Source organism: Crocuta crocuta, unplaced genomic scaffold, assembly GCF_008692635.1.
Source record: "Crocuta crocuta isolate KB4526 unplaced genomic scaffold, BGI_CrCroc_1.0 scaffold243, whole genome shotgun sequence".
Lineage (NCBI taxonomy): Eukaryota > Metazoa > Chordata > Mammalia > Carnivora > Hyaenidae > Crocuta > Crocuta crocuta.
Genome location: NW_027529596.1, coordinates 5,460,343 through 5,477,331, shown reverse-complemented (window position 1 = coordinate 5,477,331; position 16,989 = coordinate 5,460,343). Strand labels below are relative to the sequence as shown.

General features: G+C 36.9%; 1 protein-coding gene across 7 annotated transcripts in view; it reads left to right on the top strand.

The window, feature by feature from the left end:
• Positions 1-16,989, top strand: part of CEP170 (centrosomal protein 170) — a 118,665-nt gene that overhangs the window by 18,739 nt on the left and 82,937 nt on the right. For all 7 annotated transcript variants that reach the window (XM_077761811.1, XM_077761812.1, XM_077761810.1 and 4 more), the window contains exon 2: positions 14,010-14,155. In XM_077761811.1, the coding sequence (XP_077617937.1) occupies positions 14,051-14,155 (105 nt within the window). In that variant the 5' untranslated portion in view covers positions 14,010-14,050. The remainder of the gene's footprint in view (positions 1-14,009; positions 14,156-16,989) is intronic.

The window sequence follows — 16,989 nt, the reverse complement described above, 5'->3', positions numbered from 1 at the left end:
GAACTTTTTCTATGTTGATCATCACTCCCTGTTACCTTTAGTGCTTAAATACTTAAATACTTGTGAATGAAAAAAATAGATTAATTCATTTTAGAGTGCTTTATAAAGTGGTGTCCTCAGGTATAATTAGTACATAGTATTTATGTCCATTTTCCAGAACTTACATAATTTTTGTAGTTAAAATCAATTATGTGAGCATATGTATATGAATGAAGTTCTTAGAATGGAATCTGGTAGATGATACATGGCCCATAAATGCTACCTATTATAAATAAAAGATTATAGATACTTAGGTCTATTTTATCTTCTAACGTATGATTAGTTATTCATGTCTCTACCTTATTTGATCCTGAGTCTTTAGCTAATATGCCACATGCCACCCTAATTTTTTTTTCCCTGAAGACAGAGACTTTAATGTTAAGGATATTTTCCTCTAGGTAGGTTTAGGGGGGAAATGTGAAATGCGAATTTTGAATTTATACATTTGTTTAAAATTTATTCAGTTGTCTTTTGGATACCTGGTATGGCATATAAAGATACAGTATTAATAGAAGCTTGATTTATAATTGCTGAAACTTGGAAGCAACCAAGATGTCCTTCAGCAAATGGGGGTACACATAACCTGTAGTCCATCCAGACAGTGGAATATTATTCAGCAGAAATGAGCTATGAAGTCATGAAAAGACGTAGAGGAACCCAGAATGCATATAAGTAAGCGAAAGAGGCCAATCTGAAAAGGCTACCTACAATGTATGATTCCAACTGTATGACACTCTGGAAAAGGCAAAACTATGGTGACAATAAGAAGTTCAGAGGCTGCAGGGGAGAGATGACTAGGCAGAGCACAGGATTTTTAGAGCAGTGAAAATACTCCCATGATACCATAATGACGTAGTATCCATCATTATGTCATCAAACATTTGTTCCATAATGAACAACACCAAGAGTGAACTGAAATGTGAGTTATGGACTTTGGATGATAAGCCTATGTTCATCACTTGTAACAAATGTATCACTGTGGTGAAGGACATCGCTAGTGAGGGAGGCTGTGCATGGGTGAGGGTGGGGGTTCTGGGTCGTCTCTACCTTCTACCTGAATTTTGCTGTGAACCTTCAACTGCTTTAAACAAATAAATCTTAATTAAAAACATTTTCCAAAGGCACGGTATAACTTCTAGAAGCCTGTATGGCACTTAATGCAGCAGCTCAGTTTAATGTATAAGCTTTACTGTTTATTTGTTTTCCTTCAGGTTTTTATTGTCATTCCATTAGTTAACACACAGTGTAATATTAGTTTCAGGTGTGGAATTTAGTGATGCATACGACACCCAGTGCTTATCACAATTGTCCTCCTTAGTACCCATCACCCATCTAGCCCCCCCCCCCCTCCAGCAACCTTCAGTTTGTTCTCTGTCATTAAGAGTCTTTTTCCTGGTTTGCCTCTCTCTTTTTTTCCCCTTTGTTCATCTGTTTTGTATCTTAAATTCCACTTATAAGTGAAATCATGTGGTATTTATCTTTCTCTGATTTATTTTACCAGCTCTGTGCACATCATTGCAAATGGTAAGATTTCATTCTTTTCTCTGGCTAAGTAATATTCCATTCCACACACACACCAGATCTTTGTCCGGGTATCAGTCGATGGACATTTGGGCTCTTTTCCATAATTTGACAATTGTTGATAGTGCTGCTATAAGCATCAAGGTGCGTATATCCCATCAAATCAGTATCTTTGTATCGTTTGGGTAAATACCTAGTTTTACTGCTTGTTTAAATGACAGTTTCAGGAAGTGAAATTCATTGTTTTTTTTCCTTTTAAGTTTTCACTTATTTTGTTATGAAAATCACATTTTCTTTCTCCCTGTTATATATTCATTCAGTAAACAGAGCTAGGTACTGGGCCAAGCCCTTTCATGCCTCCTGATACCAGAAGAAGTTGTCACTTGGGTTCATCAGTAGATAATATTTTATTAAAATAAGAATTGCATACATTGGAGGGAAGCATTTTTAGCTGTGAAGATTAATAGTCTTAACGCTACCCAGTTATTTCCTACGCTGCGATAGCAGGACTTGTGGGGTGGGAGGAAGTTCAGACTCTGTAAAGCCATCTGGTGGTGAATCAGCCAGCTGATTGCCAGAGCATAAGGATAGACCGCCCTTACCATGTGTTTTAGCTCCAGTTATTGCAGACACTGATGATCATTTATAGAATAGCCTTTCAGTCATCTCAGTTAACCTGGTCTTTGCCATGGGTTATGTTATATGCTATTTCATGGTTCTGTTGCAGTGTTCTTACATATCCAGTACAGTGTGGTCTGTCTCACAGAATTCTAGTAAGTAATAGCACTCAGATTCCTGCCATTAGTCCTCAGTTTTAAGTGACTGGAAGCAACATTTTTTCATGCAAATAAACAAAAGCAGTAAAATATCTGTAGGGTGGAAACTTAGAAGTGTAGTTGAAGCTGTGTGTTCTGCTGAACATCTGGAGTTTTTGTTTTTTTTTAATTTAAACCTTAAATGTTAGATTTTTAGTACATTTGATTCTGAAATGAGCTAGAATCTAACAGGAGAATCCATTTTTTTTTCTTTTATTTTTTTATTATTTTTTTTAATCTTTATTCTCTTTTTTTTTTTTTTTTTAATAGTTTATTGTCAAATTAGTTTCCACATAAGGAGAATCCATTTTTAAAGCCAGTAACAGCTACCGGGAACCTAGAAACCAGACTGATTCTAACCTCCAAAGATCAGAGCTTTAAACTTTTTTCCGGTAGCTGCTGGAAAGAAACCTGTGTGACAAGGAGATGAAGAGTATGCAGGAGGCAACTGAAGGCAGGGGCGGAAACTACAATTTCATGGCTTCAGTTGTACTAAAGGTTAAATGATTAATTTCTCACCTTCTATCCCTGGACATTTTCACGCTATCACCTCAAGATTTGCCACAGCTCCAGAACTGCTCATTCATTCACTCATTAACAACAGGTTGTCAGACACTCACGAGAGGTGAAACAGTGGGCCAGGCTCTGGGGATATAGAGGTAACGAAACGCGTCTGTAGTTCAGCTCTGCACGGACTTGGGAGAATACCACGCCACTGTCACCGTCCTAGTCTGGGGTAATGACAGCCTCCTGTTTGTTCATGCATCTCTTTAGGCTTATCTCTGTCATGGTGTCTACTAACCAGCAATCCCCAAGGTCTGAGCTCCTTGTGGAAAGCTGCCTTTTCTGTTTGTTTTGCTTTTGTGCACCCAAAATGCCCACAGGGCTCGGAATTCATAGGTTCCTCAATAAATATTTACTAAAAGAACCAGTGATGGAAGAAGATAGATTTTTCTTGTTTTCAAGAGAGAATCTACTGGAGACATTATCATATCCTAGTATAGTATCGTTAATACTATAAATTATAGTTGGAATTACAGCATAAGAGATGTTTGAATAGTGTTGTAGGGCTGCAGAGCAAAGAATGGCTTTCTCTGCCATGGGAGTAGACTTACAGAAAGGCATCTGTTAGTTGTGTACATTGTCAACGCTCTGAGATATCTTGAATGCTACAATTAAGCGCCAAATATCTTGAATGCTACAATTAAGCAGAGACGATAGAGACTAATGTAATTTTGTATCATGTCTAGTTTGCATTGTAGGCTTTAAAATTTGTTACAGTGTTAGAAATTCCTTGAGGATTGCTGGTAAGGGTGATAGAAGAGTTTTGAGTTGTGTTTTCGTTTTGTTAATTATTTTAAATATAGCAAACTGTATCTGTGTTTCATTAATAGGCTTTATATTTATAAATCTTAAGTAAAATTTCCTGGAATTTTTGGTTGTAACTAAAGCTCTTATCTGTTTCTCATATCCAGAGCATACATACACATTTAGGGTTTTGTTGATTTTTCATAACTATGTATAAAACTCTTAGGATCCTGAATTTGTTTAGATTTTTAATCTAAACCTAAGCCATACCTATCTATGTTAATTATATATTACTCATGATTACTGGGTCAGCATACACCACATGGTCTAATCCCTGAAACTTTACTAGTAAGTTTGGGGGCCAGTCTTGTATACTTTTACATTTCTCATTTTTGTTAAATTCTTGTGTTCTACTAGATAGCAAATAGTAGTACTCTGGTATTAAATGCCTTTCTTTGAATTCAGAGAACTCCAGGATTATTTAATTTGATCTTTAATTTGGAAAGGTGGTACTTACTTTTACAATAGCATCCCACCTATAGAGTTCTTCTGCTTGCCAACTAAAATTCTAAACATAACTAAAGCCTCCAGATTGACAGAATTTATGTTTCAAAGCCTCCTAGTTTATTCATAGAAGCTCTTGTTTAGATTCTGTTTGTTTGTGCCTAGTCATAATATACTTATGTTATTTTTAAGGCTTTCTGGTTAGGAGTAGGGCTAGTACAATGAAAAATGACTACTGATAAGGAAAAAGATGAAAGAAACAAATAATTTGAGTATAGAGCCCCAGAAAAGTAGAGCTATACAGTGTTAAGACAGATACATCCATGTTAATAAATTCTGAGGAACTCACTATTTTACAGCACAGCCTGATAATTGTTCATAATAGTGATAATCATGAATCACTACACAGAGTATTCAATTTCGAATTGTAAAGGGTAGGTAAATGTGAAACAGTTTAAAATATTTTCATCTATAATGGTAAAACTAAAAATGGGTATTGATCCTTTAAGCCAGGGATGGTAAACTGTTTCTGTAAAGGGCCAAAAAGTAAACATTTTAGGCTTTGTAAGCCATATGATCTCTGTCACATCTACTCAGCTTGGCTTTTTTAATGCAAACGTCTTGTTCCTATAAAACTTTACTCACAAAAATAAGCAGAAGACCAAGGTTGGCTAATCCTTGCTTTAATTGAGAACTTGAATGTCCAAAACAACTTGCTCTAAGACAGGCAAAAGCAAATAGAAAACTAAACAAATAAGGATTCACTAGGTCTCCAATTTAAAAACCAAAGCAGAGACAGGGCTTGAGTGGCCTTTTTCCCAATTACATTTTTTAAATTATGGTAAAACATACATAATGTAAAATTTATCATTTTTAAGTATACCATTCAGTGACATTAATTGCATTCAGAGTATGTAATTGATTATCTATTTCTAGAATGTTTTTATCATCCTAAACAAAAAGCCTCTAGCTGTTAAACAGTAACACTCTCTCTCCCCAGCTTCTTGTAACCTCCATTTTCCTTTCTGTCTGAATGAATTTGTCTGTTTTAGGTTCCTCATAAAAGTGGATCATACAATATTTGCCCTTTTGGGTCTGGCGTATTTAACGTAGCATAATGTGTTCAGAGTTCATTCATGTTGTAACGTGTTAGAATTTCATTTCTTTGTATAATGGAATAATATTTCATTGAATGTACAGATCATATTTCGTTTAGTCATTGCTGATGGACACTTAGGGTGTTTACACTTTTGCCTGCTGTGAGTAGTGCTGCGGTGAACACTGGTATACAGGTATCTGTTACTCTGTACTTTTTGGTTCTTTTGAGTGTATACCTAGGAGTGCTGGGTGATAGGAAATCCCATTCAGCTTTTTGAGAAACCACAGCAAGTACACCTTGTTGTTAACAGCCCCACCAGCCATGCACAAGTGTTCAGGATTCTCCATACCATATCAACACTTATTATTTTAATTTTTTATAATAATCACACACCTTCTAATGAGTGTGAAGTGGTATGTCCTTGTGGTTTTGATTTTCTAATGTTAATAGTCTGGATATTAATCCATTATCACATAAATGATTTTCAAGTATTTTCTTCCCTTCTTTTCACTGTTTTGATAGTGTCCTTTGATACACAGAAGCTTTGAATTTTGATAACATTTGATTTATCTCTTTTTTTCTTTTGTTGCCTGTGATCTGGTGTCATTTTTAAGATACCATTATCAAATACAAGGGTCATGCAAACCCCCCCCTTTTTTTCCTTTTTAGAATTTTATATAGGTTTAGATCTTTGATCTGTTTTGAGTTAATTTCACAGGTGGTTAGGTAAGTGGCCAACTTCATTCTTTTGCATGTGAATATCTAGTTTTCCCAGCACTGTTTGTTGATAACATGGTCTTCCCCAGTAACTGGTATTGGCACCCTTTTCAAAAATCGATAGTCCATCTATGTGACAGTTTATTTCTGGGCTCTCTATTGTGTTTCATTGGTGTATATATCTGTCTTTAAGACAATGTTTTAATTACTGTAGCTTTGTAGAAAGTTCTGAAATCAGGAAACGTGAGCATTTCAACTTTGATTTTCTTCTTCAAGGTCATTTTGGTTGTTCAGGGTCCCTTGAGATTCCACGTAATTTTAGGATGGATTTCTCTGTTTCTTCAAACAATGTTGGGATTTAGATACGGACTGCATCAAAGCTGTACTTGGCATTGGGTAGTCCTGTCAACAATGTTACATCTTCAAGTTCACGAAGACACAGTGTCTTTCCGTTCATTTACATCTTCTAAAATTTCTTCCAGCAGTGTTTTATATTTTTCAGTGTACAAGTCCCAAGCCATCTTGGTTATATTTAATCCTAAGTATTTTGTTATTATTGACGCTGTTATAAATGGACCTTTTAAAAAATGTCCTTTTCATATTGTTCATTAGTAGTAAGTAGAAGTGCAGCTAATTTCTGACTGGGTTTAGATCCTGCAACTTTTTTGATTCATTTCTTGCCATAAATAGCTGTTGAGGCTTTTTTGGGGGGGAGGTAATAATCTTAAGATTTTTACCTATAAAATCATGTCATCTTTGGATAAAGATGATTTTACTTCTTCCATTCCAATTTTGATGCCTTTAATTTCTCTTCATACCTAATTATTACTATGGCCAGGATTCCCAGTACCACATTGAATAAAAATTAGAGCAGGTATTCTGGTCTTGTTTCTGATTTTAGGGGTACAGGTTTCAGGCCTTCCTTATTGAGTCTGATGTTAGCCATGAGATTTTCATATGTGGCCTTTATCATGCTCCTTTTTATTCCTAGTTTATTGAGTGCTTTTTTTTTTTATCAGAACAATGTTTCAAATTTTGTCAAATGCTTTTCTGTGCATCAATTGAAATGTACATTTGAGTTTCTTTTTCCTTTATCCTATTAATATGCTCTATCACATTAATGGATTTTCCTGTGTTGAACCATCCTTTTAATTTAAGAATAACTTCCACATTGCTGTGGTGTATAGTCGTTTCAACATGCTACCAAATTGAGTTTGGTAGTATTTTGTTAAAGAGTATTGCATCAATATAAGATAGTGGTCTGTAATTTTCTTTCTTTTTTTTTTTAATATTTTTATTTATTTCTAGGAGAGAGAGAGAGAGACAGTGTGAGCAGGGGAGGGTCAGAGAGAGAGGAAGTCACAGACTCTGAAACAGGCTCCAGGCTCTGAGCTGGCAGTCTGCACAGAGCCCGACGCGGGGCTCGAACCCACGAACGGCGAGATCATGACCTAAGCGAAAGTCAGACGCTTAACCGACTAAGCCACCCAGGCTCCCCGTAGTCTGTAATTTTCTTGTAATTTTTATGTTTATCTTTGGTATCAGGTAATGCTGAATTTCATAGAGTGAATTGGGATATCTTCCCTCCTTTTCAATTTTTTGGAAGAGTTTGAAAAGGATTGGTGTTAATTCCTTTTTAATTGTTAGGTAGAAATCACCAGTGAAGACATCTGGTCCTTGACTGTTTTTTTGTTGGAATGTTTTAATTACTGATTCATTCTCCTTACAATAAATCTCTTCCACTTTTCTGTATCTTAATGATTTAACCTAGTTTGGTGGTGTATTTCCAAGAATTTGTCCATTTTGTCTAAGTTATCTAGGTTTTTGTTTCTTGGTTGGTTTGTTGTTTGTTTTTTTTTAGCTTACAGTGGTTTATAATATTCTCTTACAGTCCTTTTTGTTTCTGTAAAAATCAGTAATGTCACCATTTTTATTTCTCATTTTTGTGATTTGAGTCTTTTCTGTAGTCTAGCCAAAGATTTTTCGTTTGTTACTCTTTCAAAGAAATAGCTTTTGTTCTAACTGATTTTTCTGTTGTTTTTTATACTTTATTTTTTTATATCTTTATTTTTTATTTTCTCCCTTCAGCTAGCTTTGTGTTTAGTTTGCTCTTTTCTCATTCCTTAAGGTAATAAGAATAACAGGTTATTAACAGTTTAACAGGTTATTAGTCTGAGATACTTCTTTTTTAGTGTGTGCATTAACAGCTGCAAATTCCCCTCTTAGAACTTCTATTGTTCTGCCTTGGAAATTTTGGTATGTTGTGGTCTTGTCTTTTTTTTCTTTTTTAATGTTTATTTTTGAAGGAGAGAGACAGAGTGTGAGTGGGGGAGGAGAGAAAGAGAGAGAGAAGGAGACACAGAGTGTGAGCTGTCAGCACTGAGCCTGATGCTGGGCTTGAACTCAACTTTGAGATCATGACCTGAGTCGAAGTCGGACACCTAACCGACTGAGCCCCCCAGGGGCCCCTGTTGTGTTCTTGTCTTTACTTAGTGTATTTTTTCCAGTCTCTCATTATTGCTGCTTTTACCAGTTGGTTGTCTAAGAGTGTGCTGTTTAATTTCCACCTATTGAGAATATTCCTGTTTTCCTTCTGTTACTGATTTTAATTTCCTTCCATTGTGATTGGAAAAGTTGTTTTGCAAGATTTCATTCTTTTAAAATTTGTTAAGTTTTGCTTTAGGCCTAACATAATGGGCTATCCTGGAGAGAATATGCTTTGTGCACTTGAAAAGAATGTGATTTTGCTGTAATTGAATTGAGCATTGCATGTGTGTCCATTAGGACAGATTGGTTGATGGTCTTGTCAAGTCTTCTATTTATCTTCTGCCTAGTCGTTTTTATTTTATTGCTGAAAGTGAGGTATTGAAGTTTCTTACTATTATTGTTCAGCTGTCTATTTTTTTCCCTTTAATTCTGCTTATTTTTGCTTCATATCTTTAGGGGCTCTGTTGTTAGGTGCATATATGTTTACATGTTTATGTTTCTCTGTATTGAAGGTCTTGTCTTTATGTAATGTCCTCCTTTGTCTCTTGTAATCTTTTGTGATTGATTGATTTATTTTTTTAATGTCTTATTTATTTCTGAGAGAGAGAGAGAGAGAGACAGCATGAGCAGGGGAGGGTCAGAGAGAGAGGGAGACACAGAATCTGAAACAGGTTCCAGGCTCTGAGCTGGTAGCACAGAGCACGAAGTCGGAGGCTTAACTGACTGAGCCACCCAGGCGCCCATAATCTTTTTTGATTTAAAGTATTTTTTTCTGATGCTAATATAGCCACTTACACTGTAAGTCTAAGTGTGTCCTTGTGTCTACAGAACCTTTTGTGGACAGTATACAGATGGGTCCTGTTATTTATCTGATCTGTCTTTTTCTGCCTTAAAGGAGATTTTAATACATTTACTTTTTTCTTTTTTTTTTTTTAAAGTAGACTTCACACCCAACATGGAGCCCAAGTATATGGGGCTTGATCTTATGATCCTGAGATGAAGACCTGAGCTGAGATACAGAGTTGGACACTCAACCAACTGAGCCCCTCAAGCACCCCAAAACATTTACATTTAATGTGATTTCTGAAGGACTTACCTTGTTACCTACTTGTTTATTGTATTCTTTATGTTATTTTTGTTGTTTATCGATTTCTCCACTACTGCATGCTTTTTGTATTTAGTTGATTTTTTGCTCATATGCCAGTTTGATTCTCTTCTTTTCTGTATGTTTATTTACTTATTTTCTTAGTGCTTACCTTGAGGATTACAAATAATAACCTAAATTTATAATAACCTAGTTTTAGTAATAGCAACTTAATCTCAAGAATATACAACACTTTGCTTCTATACATCTCCTCTTTTATTTTATGATTGTAACAAATTACATTTTTATATATTGTACTCCTATTGACAAAGCTTTATAATATTTGTTTTATGTAATTGCCTATTAAGTCATATTGGTTAAAGAGAAAAGTTACAAATCATATCAAAAGTACAGTCATCCTTGGGGTGCCTGGGTGGCTTAGTTGGTTAAGCGTCCGACTTTCGCTTAGGTCATGATCTCACGGTTCGTGGGTTCGAGCCTCGCGTCGGGCTCTGTGCTGACTGCCAGCTCAGAGCCTGGAGCCTGTTTCAGTCTGTGACTCCCTCTCTCTCTGACCCTCCCCTGCTCACGCTGTCTCTCTCTCTGTCTCCTAGAAATAAATAAACATTTAAAAAAAAAAAAGTACAGTCATCCTGGATTTATATTTACCTATGTAGTTATTTTACTTGTGTTACCATTCATTTTTCTAAGGGTTTCTAATTGTCTAATATCTTTTCAGTTTAGTCTGTAAGTCTCTCTTTTGCATTTCTCGTAGCCAGTCTGCTAGTAATAAATTCCATCAGCTTTTGTTTAATTGGAAATATCTTAATTGTGATTCATGCTTAAAAGATAGTTTTACCAGATACAGAATTCTTTGTTGACAATCTTTTCCCTCCAGACTTTACAAATATGCCATCCCACTGCTTTCTTGTCTCCATAGCTTATGAGAAATCAGCTCTTGATCTTATTGTACATGACAAGTGCCTTTTTTTTTTTATGTTTTCAAATTTCTTTTTCTTTCAGTTTTGAGAGTTTGAGTATAAAATAGCTGAGTGTGGACCTGTGTGAGTTTATCCTGCTTGCGTTAATGACATTTTTGGATGCGTGTATCTGTATCTTTCCTCAGATTTGGGAAGTTTTTTGCCCCCATTTCTTCCCCTTTTCTGGAATCCCTCTATAATGTATATGTCGATACATTTGATGATATTGTACAGATCCTTCAAGCCCTATTTATGATATTACTTCATTTTTTTTCTTTCTAATTCTCATTCTGGGCACTTCAAGTTGTCTTATCAGATTTGCTGATCATTTCTTTCTGCTCAAACGTTTCAAACTTCTCTAGTGACTTTCATTTTCTTTTTTAATTTTAATGTTTATTTTATATTTGAGACAGAGAGAGACAGAGCATAAGCAAGGGAGAGACAGAAAGAGACGGAGACAAACAATTGGAAGCAGGCTTCAGGCTGCTGTCAGCACAGAGCCTGATGTAGGGCTTGAACCCATGAACTGCGAGATCATGACCTGAGCCAAAGTTGGACACTTAACCAACTGAGCCATCCAGGCGCCTCTCATTTTCTATCATTTCTATTTCTCTCTTATGCTCCTGGTTTTCTCATAGGTTTTCTCATAGACTTTCCCTCAGTTCTTTGTTACCTTACACATTTGAGACAGTTGATTTACTATCTTTGACTAATAATTAGAACATTTGGGCTTCCTAAGGGATGGTTTCTGTCCATTTTTCCCCCTGCAAGTGAGGTTTCCTGTTGCATGCTCAGTGTATATAGTTTGAAAACTGAACTGGACATTTGAAGTATTATATTTTGGTAAATATGGCAATTTAATTATCACACTCCTTAGAGATTGCTGAATTTTTCTTGTTGAGGGCTGAAGCCAACTGTTTGATACTTTTCCAAACTGTTTTTACAAGATGTGTATTCCTTGTTGTGTGTGGTCACTGAAATTCTGTTCTCTCATCCCTATGGTCAGCCAGTGACCTGATAAAGAATTTCCTGAAATACTCTGGCTCCCAAAAAGGGAAGGAAAACAAAGCAACATACACACTGGCTCTCTAAATTCCTTAAAAGAAGCTTCCGCTCATAAGAGTTGAAGCAATGATGGCCAGCACAGAGGCTCAGTGATAAAAAGCAATCAGTAGCCAGAGCACAAAATCCAGTATTTGGATGACAAAGTCTTTATTATGTATCCTGGCTCCAGTGAGCCACATCAGAAAGCAAGAGGCTGTCCACAGTCTACTTCTTACAGTTTTTGGAATGGGAAATGGGGATGATACCTGCTAGCATGCAAAATACCAAAATTTAGTAGCCTCTACAGCTAGACATCAGAGCCCCAAAAGAGTTACTTCAGATAGTTCTTAGGAGTTCAGTAGTTGTTTAGGTGCAGGGATGTATTCCTGGAGCTTCCTCTTTCCCCTTTTTGTGGTATTCCTAAGTAGCTTTTAAAACGGGAGTCGCAGCTTTTTAATATTCTGTCCAGGTAATTAGAAGCTCACTTCAAGCAGTTATGTTGAGTTTTAAAGCACCATGGTTGTCTCAGGGAAAAGCGTTTGTGCCATTGAGTCCACTTGTGTCATGGCGCACCTTTTTACTTGAGACGATGACTCGCAGACAGATCAATGGTTTGGTAGACTTGCATATTCAGCAAACAAAGTAAACCTGCCACCACAAAGAAAGAATTGGTAGTATTAGTATTTTTTTCCAATAAAATACGAGCTTTCAAGAGAAAATCAGAATTTTAGAAAACTTGGTTCTGCCACTGTGAGCTTCACAGCTACTCAGTACTTGACTTTTCTGAGAAGATGAGATGGGTGATGAAATTAACAAATGTGATGTTTTTAATAAAATGGACATGTCATCCTTTGGAAGGTCTGTGTAACTCAAGGAACCAGTGTTCCCAAGATCCCTTCAGAGTAGAAGTTGGATATTCATATAACATAGTGTAAAAATTTTCAGATTTCATATTGTAAATAAATTTCAAGAAACTACCATATTGAATTTTTGATATTAGTATCAAAATAACACTAGTTATTTGGGAAGACTATTAAAATAAATTTCCCTTTTCTAACTACCTGAATGAAGGCTGACCTTTCAATATTTCAAGTTCACAATATACTGGCAACAGATTGAATGCAGAGCAAATGCAAAAATCTATTACACTAGATATTTAAAGAGATTTTATGTAAAAGAGTGCTACTCTTTACACTAATTGTTTTCGGTTTGGAAATTAGTTACTTTTCATCAAAATGTTAGTTTATTACAAATGAATTAATACATTTTAGTTGCTCAGTTTTCATTTCTTTTATATGGTAAATATTAATATATATAACTCATGTAAATAAAATGCCTTTGGGGTTCTTTTTCTTTTGTTTTCTTAAAAAAAAAAAAAGCTTAAGAATGCTTCTCTAGGGGCTCCTGGGTGGCTTAGTCGGTTAAGCGTCCGACTTTCGCTTAGGTCATGATCTCGCGGTTCATGGGTTCGAGCCCCGCGTCGGGCTCTGTGCTGACTGCCAGCTCAGAGCCTGGAGCCTATTTCGGAGTCTGTGTCTCCCTCTCTCTGACCCTCCCCTGCTCACGCTGTCTCTCTCTCTCTCTCTCTCTCTCCTAGAAATAAAAATATTAAAAAAAAAATTGCTGCTCTAGAAAAATGTACTAAGAAAGTGAAATGCATGTGAGGACAGAGAAATTGGAATTGCATGTTATTGAAAGTTCTTTCCGTTGTCTGCACTTGTTTGACTAAGAAGCAATTTCTTTGGTTCTTATTGTTAGTTCTTAATTAGATCCCACATGTATTCGTATGAATTTAATCTTTCTCGAATCATTTATAAGTTAGACATTTAAGTGTGTAATATTGCTAGTGTTTACTCAGGTTAACATGATAATAATGTGATCATTTACCTGAGGATTAGAGCTTTATTATAAACTACGTTCAGAGCCGTTCAGGAGCGTGATAAATGTTTATTATTTGACTACTTAATTGCATAATATCTTTCTTTAAAATTTTTTTTTTGATTGTTCTTGAGAGAGAGAGAGAGTGCATGCACGCACAGGCACACATGAGTGGGGGAGGGGCATAAAGAGAGGGAGACACAGAATCTGCATCAGCCTCCAGGCTCTGAGCTGTCAGCACAGAGCCCGACGTGGGGCTGGAACGAACCCATGATTGAGCTTGGACGCTCAACCACCTGAGCCACCCAGGCACCCTTTGTCTTTCTTTTTAATTGAACTCTTCATGGAGTCTGTGGACTTACTTTACTAACGAGAATTTGGTAGATGTGCCATGTCTGAGGACCTCTGGATGGTCTGTTTACGGAGTAGGGGCAGATGAACCGACTTCTCTTCTTGGGCCTGCTTGAAGGGTTTGGTGAATCTATACCAAAGTTAAATATCTGAATGTATGTTTTTCTCGAATATCTCTGCAGGATGACGTAGCCCTGTCAAAGACTCAGAAGCTAAGCAGAAAATGAGCTTAACATCCTGGTTTTTGGTGAGCAGTGGAGGCACTCGCCACAGGCTGCCACGAGAAATGATTTTTGTCGGAAGAGATGACTGTGAGCTCATGTTGCAGGTAATTGCATCAGACTTCTGCACGTGTCTACTTAAAACCTGGAACTGGTATGAAATGTTTTCCTGTTCCATTGGAGAACAACACTACATGGATTTGAACTTTCTGACCCTTCCTCTTTTAGCTCCCCCAGCAGTTTAGTTCATCTTTTCCCTCTTGAATCCTCTAAAAATAAGTTGTAAATCTTGGAGAATGTATTTTGAAAACTGAGAGCTCAGAGTGGAGGTTATTCTTAAGTAAGAAGTTTTAGATTACATACTTGAAGAATAAGACATAAATAATGAAATGAAATAATGAAAAATAACTCATAAAATCAGAAGTAAAACTGAATTTTAATCACAGACATTTCACCAATACTGCAAATGGTTTCTCTGGTTCCTTTAAAGATATTCATTGAGATACCTTTCAGTAGTTCTGTATAAAGGAGTTACTTTTAAAACATAGTTTTAAGATATCTTTGAGTAAGGTAATTAGCAAAAAAATGAATCTCCAGATTTTTGAGAATTTGGTTATTTTAATAAGTCCTGGCACTTTTGAATAAAGTCTTATCCCCTTACTCTTCCTCCTTTTGTTGTTGTTGTTGTTGTTAAAAACTGTAAGCAAATACTTAGGGTAGAAATATTTATTCTGTTAGCCCAGTAGTTCTTCATTGGGGCGACCCTGTTTTCTCCGGCCGAAGGACATTTGGCAATATCTAGAGACATTTCAGTAGTTACAAGTGGTGGGAGGTTGGAGGTGGTTGCTACTGAAATTTAGTAGGTAGAGGCCAAGAAGCCAAGTGTCCTGCTGAGCATCCTACAGTGTACAGCATACTTTCCCACCCTCCCCCACTCCAAACACATACAACAAGAAAGTAAGTATGTGGCCCAGAGTATCTGTAGTGCTGAGATTGAGAAACCCCACATTTTCCTCAGAAAAATCAAATTTTCATATGTTTGTATACATGTTTATTTTAAAATTAGGGAACTTATTTATAGTTTGTGGCAATGAAAGTAAAGCCAACATACAGCTGTGTGAGTATAGTATATGAATGTAGTCAGTGTAGTGTATGAGTGATACTATATGAGCGAGTTGCATAGACAGTGACACCTCCAACAGACTCACTGTGAGCAGTAGAATAGTACAGAGATCACCTGTGCTTCTCTGTTAGAGGGGTGTTGAGAGCGGCCACTGAGAAGAAGGCAGTGATGATTCTGTTCGGACTCTTGGAACTGGACCATATCTTAGGTTCACAAAGGGGAAGCTCACTTAGCGGAGAGTGGAAGAGGTGCTTTCTATGTGGTGTCTCTGCCAGCCAGCCAAGAAAGGTGGGAATGGTAGTTCCAGAGCTTGCAAAATAATAAGTCTCTTCCTACATGGAGGTAAGGAAGGTGAAGAGACATGACTGACAAGGTCATAGTCTTCCTGGACTATGTATAACAAACAGAAATTGTCTGACGGTATGTGAGGTGAACACAGAAAGCTGTGAATCCAAGAAGACCACAGTGGCTCCAGTTCACAGGACACAGTATCAGAGTGGAAAGAGCTCTACAGAGAGGGAGCTCCGCAGAGGTCGTCCTTGAGTGTGCAGCTGGGTACTGATCACATGTAAGTAAAGAAACTAACTAAAAGCAGTGGGGAAAAAGCACTCAAAAGGACTAGAGTTAAAAGTATGGGACACTAACAGGGTCAAGAATGGTGCCTGTCTTAACAGCCAGACTGGAAAACCTCATGATTCACAAAGCATTCATCTCTTTCCCCTCAATAGTAAGGAATCATGTACCATAAACTGAGTTCTACCCTCATCTCAATCTTAAAAACAGTACCCAAAAGGGTCACACTCTTTTCAAGTTACTTAACTGTGTCCCATAACAAAGTTCAAGAGTATTTATAGGAGCACAGAAATATTTAACACCCCAAAAAGTCAAAATTTCCGGTGTCTGGTATGTAATAAAAAAATTACCAGTCTTGTAAAAGAAGCAGGAAAAAGTGGCTCGTTGTAAGGCTGATGCTAAAAGATGTTTTATTTCTGAAGAGTTTGGCTAAGTTTTGCAAAGTCTGACAAAATTTTTTAAAAAGTGGTAAAATAGTCTTGAAAAAGATTTCAAAACTTATTATAAAGCTGGCTAATATAAGGGTAGACATACAGACAAGTGGAATAGAATAGAGAGTCCAGAAACAAACCTCTGTATATCTGTAGCTATTGTGGTTTGAATTGTGTCCCCTCAAAAAGATAGATTGAAGTCCTAAGCTTCCTTCCATACCTGTGAATGTGACCTTATTTGGAAATAGTCTTTGAGGATGTAATCAAGTTAAGATAGAGTCATTAGGGTAGACTCTAATCCAGTATGACCTGGTACCCTTATAAGGAAAGGAAAAGACAGACATAGAGGGAAAATAGCTATGTAAAGATAGAAACAGATATTAGGGTTATGCCACCAGAATCCAAGGAACACCCGAGTCTACCAGAAGCTGGAAGAGGCAGGGAAAAATAAGATCCTCCCATAGAAGTGTTGGAAGAAGTATGGCCCAAACAACACCTTGATTTTAGACTATTAAATGTTTATTTTTCAGACAAGAGAGCGAGCAAGCAGGGAAGGGGCAGAGAGGGGGACAGAGGATCTGAAGCAGACTCTGTGCTGACAGCAGAGAGCCCAGTACAGGGCTCAAACTCGCGAACTGTGAGATCGTGACCTGAGCAAAAGTCAGACGCTTAACCAACTGAGCCACCCAGACACTCACCACCTGACTTTAGACTTTTAGGGTCCAGTCTGTGACAGAATTAACTTGTGTTGTTTTAAGCCACCTAGTTTGTGATGCATTGGTATGGTACCCCTGGGACACTATTACAAGGGCAA